The sequence below is a fragment of the Lolium rigidum genome, chromosome 2, assembly GCF_022539505.1.
Source record: "Lolium rigidum isolate FL_2022 chromosome 2, APGP_CSIRO_Lrig_0.1, whole genome shotgun sequence".
NCBI classification, from domain to species: Eukaryota; Viridiplantae; Streptophyta; class Magnoliopsida; order Poales; family Poaceae; genus Lolium; species Lolium rigidum.
In genome coordinates this window covers 69,411,688-69,417,687 of record NC_061509.1, presented here as the reverse complement: position 1 = coordinate 69,417,687, position 6,000 = coordinate 69,411,688, and the positions used below count along the sequence as shown (strand labels likewise).

The following is a 6,000-nucleotide window of genomic DNA, read 5'->3' as shown; positions in this document are numbered from 1 at the left end:
GATAAGATGAAATACACTTGAAGGATCTGAAAGCCAACTTCATTTAAGGACAAGTGGAAGTACAACTGAAGAATCGGAAATAGTTGTAATAGTTTGGCATGTATGAATGAACAACATGTGCAGCAGAAGTGCCATCATATTAGTAATATATCTTCCTTTCTAGGATATATTACGTTATGGTCATCTAAATCACTAAATGAAAGTAAGATTAAACAAGGAACACGTCTGGTAGGTATAGCAAGAATGGAACATACGAAATTGGAGTCAGGAAGCCACATGCTGCCTTGGAACTCGCCACTTCACGTCTTAAGCAGCAGGCATTAGTGTATTAGATTTCCAATTCATAGCTAAACTTCATTAGTGCTTTGCTCGATGCTCAGTTGCATGGCATCCATCTTCTCATTTACATACTCCAGCTTCTTGCAACAAATCTCGTTAGCAGTCCTTGCACTGTAGTCACACTTCTCAAATGGACGATATCCGTAAGCACTTTTTATTTCCTCGCGCAATGTTGTTTGGATTTCCTGCTCTAGCCACAATATACGAACAATTTATCATGCGCTATTCATAGCAAATATTGTGTCTAACAAAACTTTAACGCCGAGAAAAGTCGTAAAAATGCAATTGATTAATCAGTTTGCATATCTGGGTACTAGTATTTTTGGTGTAAGGGGATGCAGCATCGGGTCACAGCAGAATTTTGCTCAATCAAAGGTGCACAGAGACAGACAACATTAAATACCAGAATATTACTACTGAAAATCATAAGCAGTTGTTTCCGCCAGCACAGGATCCAAATTTTGGCGCAATATAAAGAGATAGAAAAGAACATTCGACTAGTTGCAGTTCAGAACATTAGCACTGTAGCAATCGCAATGTTATAACTTTATATGAAATCAAATAAGGCGGTGCACTGAACTAATCAACCTAAAATGTATACATCAGTACTACGAAGCATGAGGGATATTGGAAATTTGGACACACAAAAGATATAAAGTGGACATGGAGTTGTGAAAATAGTCAGCGGATATAAAGTGGCACTGGTTTTGAACCTGAAGCTGTAGCTGTTAAACCATGACTACTTGTTACAAGATTGCTTTCATTGCTTGCTCATGATAGTTCAGTTTTATTTAAGTGGGAACTTCGAATGGCATGCCCCCCTCCTTTTCCAGCCATGAGCAAGCCAGCAAGGGCCAAACAAGATCTAGTTCAGGGTGGAACAGACGGGGGCTACCTTCATAGAGAGCATGAACTCGCGGCACTGGCCACCTACGGCGTCGGTGAGGGTTCCCTGCGAGTTTCCCAGCTCCTCCATGGCCGCCCCTGCGAGCTCCACCAGCAGCACTATCCGCTGCAAAGGCATAGACAGACAGACAGACAAACAAACACGTTGCCGCTACAGGATTCAAGAACCGAACAATCGGCCTAGAGAAGAGGAACGCGAAATTTGGCTGCGCGGGTCACCTTCTCAACCTGGTGGAGGCGCTGCAGTGAGCTGCTCTGGCCCTGCGGAACCATTGCCGCCGGCGAGGAAGAGAGAAAGGTGGGAGCAGCGGCGAAGGGGACTGGAGGTCTGGGAACGACGGCACGGTAGGCAGGTGCTGTGATGGGCTTTCTAATTCCAGCCCGTTTAGAAGCCTCGCATTCGGCAGAAAAGCCCGACATTAATACGAAGTGGCTGAATGGAGCAAAGATAGTCCCACCTCGGAAGTGGAGGACCGATCCGACCAGCTTAAATAGCGTGCTCTCGCCCACCCAGCACGACATTACTTGAACAGGATCTGTTCTATAGGATCGAACCGCTGCATCCTTGACTAATAAGGAGGCAAGCACTTAAGCTTGGCTGATGACATCTGACCTGTGGGCCAGAGCGTGATTAACGGCTTGGACCAGTTGCGCTGATCCATGGCTGTGGAGGATCGTTCCTGCTTAGCTTACCCTGAGTTAGGGTGGCCCACAGGTTGTCTGACAGGCTCAATTTTTTTATTTTTTTTCCCATCTGTTCAGCTTAAACTGAAAGAGGCTGCTGTGCACGTGCCAACTCGCTACAAAAAAGAAATTATGTTGTGTACAATAAACATGACTTTTTGCAAGCTAGAATTTGAATTTCTCATCGTGCTACAAAATGGAAAATTTGGAGTTGCAGCAGTTGCAACTTACAACAATGCAGAGAAAGGATCTGCAAAAAAGATACTCCCTCCGGCCCGATTTAGATGACTCGGCCCATACACAACTGTAATTTTGTGAAAACCCCCTTGCAGGTTCAGTTCTTCTAAACCGTGGTCCTCAAATCAAAATCGTTGATGCCGATGCCCAGATCCCGTGCCGGAGCTCCGTCCTCGTCCCGTGCCGGAGCTGGGCTCGCGCGCTGGACGTAGGCGGTGAGCCCGCACCCCCGCCGGCCGTCCGCAACCGCAGAGGATGCGGGGCCTCCAGGAACAGAGGAGGGGCCTCCAGGGAGCAGAGGCAAGCTCCCCTGCCGGACGTCCAGGAGCAGAGGAGGCGGGGCCTCCAGGGAGAAGAGGCGCGCTCCACAGCCGGCCATTTCCCGCAAGGTCCCCAGCCGGCCGTCCAGGAGCAGAGGAGGCGACCACCGATCCGATTTGGCCTTAATTTGGGATCGATTCTGAGGGGAGGATGGATCAGCAGGGGCGTGTCAGGTCAAGAGCAGGGCACGGTGAGAAGGGTTTCGAGTAGAACTCGTTCTAGCAGATCTAGCAGAGACAGCGTGGGGAAGCAAGGCGCCGGCGACGGGAAAAATCGAATCTTTCCCTGCATCGATTTCTTCGCAAGCGGCATCACCGCGGGGAGCAAGGAAGCGGGGGAGAAAGACGGCGGAAGCCCGGCGGAGGTAAGCAAGAAGGAGGCTTGGGGCAGAGGGGGCGGGGGCTGACCGGCGTGAGAGCGTGAGCCAGCGGAGCGGAGCCAGCGCAGCGAAGCGGAGCGGAGCGGAGAGAGGAAGACGAGATCGAGATGAGCGGTGGGAGGAGTTACGGTTGTGTCGGAAATTCATAAGGATCCTTTTGCAAAAATTTGGTCGCATCATCTAAATCGGGCCGGAGGGAGTAGGTTTTTCCCATCTGTTCAGCTTAAACTGAAAGAGGCTGCTGTGCACGTGCCAACTCGCTACAAAAAAGAAATTATGTTGTGTACAATAAACATGACTTTTTGCAAGCTAGAATTTGAATTTCTCATCGTGCTACAAAATGGAAAATTTGGAGTTGCAGCAGTTGCAACTTACAACAATGCAGAGAAAGGATCTGCAAAAAAGATAGGTTGTGTACAAACATATTGAGTTCGCTAGACGTGATATCTAAACATGTTGACGTTAGCTAGACATGATATATAATCTTCCCATCGACGAACGGGATCGTGTACCTATGGCGCCACCTAGAGCCGCCACCATCCCTCGCGACCCTGTAGCCGGCGACGCTGCTATGGAGAGTTTCTTGTCCAACCTAGATCCACTCATGGAGGTCGACACGCGTTGTGCAAGTGTGGCCTCATCCTCGCCGTCATCCGTTGTGATGGCCCCTTCCACGACCCCACCATCTATGAGTTGTTAATCGATGGGTGTCTCATACTCCTTCCGTGTAAAAATAGGTCTCATTTTTATCTAGATACCGATATATCTATATGTATTTTAGTTAGAGATATATCCGTATCTAGATAAAATTGAGACACCTATTTTTAGATGGAGGAAGTACGAGTGATGTTGATTAGTAGATAATAGGTAATACCAACGTCACTAACAGTGGGCTATCAAACCATGTCTGTTTTGCAGCCAGCCAAACAAAGTGACATATAGGTACAATTAAAATGGACAATATGACACAAGTCAAGTTTTGGACAGGGCATGCCAAGCCCTGCCTCGGGAGCGCAAAATCTGGTGCTAACTACTACCTCTGCTCATTTTTAGATGTCAAAAATTCATCTAAATTTAATTATATCTAGACACTCTTTAGAACATGGATACATTTAAATTTGGACGAACCTTCTGATTTGCATTAATGATTATTGGACAGAGGGAGTACCAAACATACCCTGGAAGGTCGACCAACATATCGGATTGTTACATTGACTAGTTGAATGCTCATGCGTTGCTACGGTTATTTTTTCTCCTCGCAACATATGTCATCGACTCATCGTAGTGCGCATGTACATAAGAATTCTAGCAATATAGTATTGTAGAAACATTATATATTCCTCGTTTCATGATTTGTATTTCAATACTTGCTCCATATATACTGTTTTAATAATATTGTAATACGAGAAAATAATCATTAGATCGGTTAAAAAATATGAGATATATGTAATAAAAATTATACCATTTTAATTTTTTCTTAAAGTGCATATCTATAATATCTATAAAGTTCATCCCCACTAACATTAAGAGATATAATAGATGCCCCCCATAGGGGGACTCACAGCGATTAGCGATTCTGGGCCGTCGGATCTTTCCATCTGTGCATCCCATCCGTTCATCTTTTTCACTGCATCATATAAAAGGAACACCCCACGGTGAAAACCCTAGAGGCTTCTCCACGCTCACCCAATCCCAGCCGCCACGCCCACTCCCCTCGCGAGTCTCCTTCCAATCCCCATGCGTCCTCCTCCCCCGTGCCCGGCGGCGCTGCTCCACCTCCCTGGCCGCCACCCACCTTCTCCTCCTCCCAAGCCCCGTGTCCCCACCTCGTCGGCCGGCCTCCTCCATGGAGCTCGAGCTTTCGTGGTGCTCTGCTGGCTGCCGTCAACGAGCTCGAGATGGAGCAGGGGCGTTGCCCGTGTCGTTCCCCTCTCAGTTGTTGAAGGGAAGAGTGGAGGTCGTCGCCGCGCTTAGCAGGTTGGAGACGGGCCACTGCTCGAGCTTCTGCCACTCTTTGTATTTCCTCTTCGCGGGCGCTGAGGGGAGGCGCAACGGGCTGTACGGCTGCTAGGTGAGCAGGTGGTGGCCGGCCGGAGTAGCGCAGGCCGCCGCTTGCACTGCCGTCGCTTGGAGGAGTGGCTGGTGAGCTCCATCCATCCTACACATCTCCTATTATTATGTATTTTCCTAGAAATTTTTGCAGCAACAGGACCGTTGACCTCTGGGATAGAGCCAGCGGGCCTCGTCCGTGTTTTGCTCTGCCCACCACGTCCAGCTTCGTTGCCTTGGATTTCCTGCCAAGGTATACCAACTCATCCTCTACATTCATTTCCGCCTGGTTTGGTTGGGTTCCACTGTGAGATTGTTCGAGTGTGGATTGTGCGGTCTATGTGTTTGTTGTTATGTCTGAGAGGTGCTCATCCTTAATGTATAAACGAATATGCATAAGCCTAAGTATATGTGCAGACTAATTTTCTAGATATATAAATTGCATACTCACACCAGTTAAAAAACAGAGTGGTAAGATGGATAGTGTAGGTTCCTATAACGATGTAAAACTGAACTTGCCTCTGGTTTACAGATTAAAAAGGCTTTTCATTGAAAAGAAAGCTTTCTTCCAGCCCTAAACTTGCCTCTGGTTTTATTCTAAAAATGTATTGAGTTTACTGTCATTAGTGGAAGTTACTTAGCAGGCACTATCAATTTCTACACCAAGCAATGGATACATGTACTCAGGCACTATCAATTTCTACACCAAGCAATGGATACCTGTACCCAGTGTAGATTCTTGTACTCAGTGGAGACAAGCGCTTCTTTTTCCTTAGCATATGCCTGCAAAGTAGCCTGACAATCAAAATATCATTCATATGTACGCCAGGCACCCTGCAATCCTAGAAGAGCACAATATATTGCTTTTTTTACATGCATATATAAATGTTCGGAGATACCTTATTCTGATTGATGGTTCCAGGTATTGATACTACTTGGCTCCTTTTCTCTACCTTTCTGGCCTAACTAATAAGAATGAGGTAAGATGAGACAAGTATTTTAGTTTCAATGGAGAGATGGAAATTTCTGCCTTCTCAGTTTTCAAGGACAAAGGTGAGGCATGTGTTTTATTTTTCAAACTGAAG

The 6,000-nt window shown here is 46.8% G+C and overlaps 1 protein-coding gene and 1 non-coding gene across 2 annotated transcripts; one reads left to right on the top strand and one right to left on the bottom strand.

The window, feature by feature from the left end:
* LOC124686661 (mediator of RNA polymerase II transcription subunit 11-like) lies at window positions 1–1,537 on the bottom strand. The gene is made up of 3 exons (XM_047220566.1): window positions 1,465–1,537; window positions 1,235–1,351; window positions 1–524 (listed from the first exon to the last, which is right to left on the bottom strand). Exons 1-3 carry the CDS (start codon window positions 1,516–1,518, stop codon window positions 348–350), a joined length of 348 nt encoding a protein of 115 aa, XP_047076522.1. The 5' UTR covers window positions 1,519–1,537; the 3' UTR covers window positions 1–347.
* Window positions 1,538–1,760: 223 nt separating this feature from the next.
* LOC124693956 lies at window positions 1,761–1,975 on the top strand. Its single transcript, XR_007000394.1, has one exon. It is a non-coding gene; the product is annotated as a small nucleolar RNA U3 (small nucleolar RNA).
* The last annotated feature ends 4,025 nt before the right edge of the window (window positions 1,976–6,000 follow it).

Excerpts from the sequence above, each read along its gene's own strand:
- LOC124686661 (XM_047220566.1), bottom strand. The coding sequence starts at position 1,518 with ATGGTTCCGCAGGGCCAGAGCAGCTCACTGCAGCGCCTCCACCAGGTT. Across the intron at positions 1,352-1,464 it reads GCCTCCACCAGGTTGAGAAG|CGGATAGTGCTGCTGGTGGA; the intron begins GTGACCCGCGCA and ends ATGCCTTTGCAG. Across the intron at positions 525-1,234 it reads AGTTCATGCTCTCTATGAAG|GAAATCCAAACAACATTGCG; the intron begins GTAGCCCCCGTC and ends TGGCTAGAGCAG.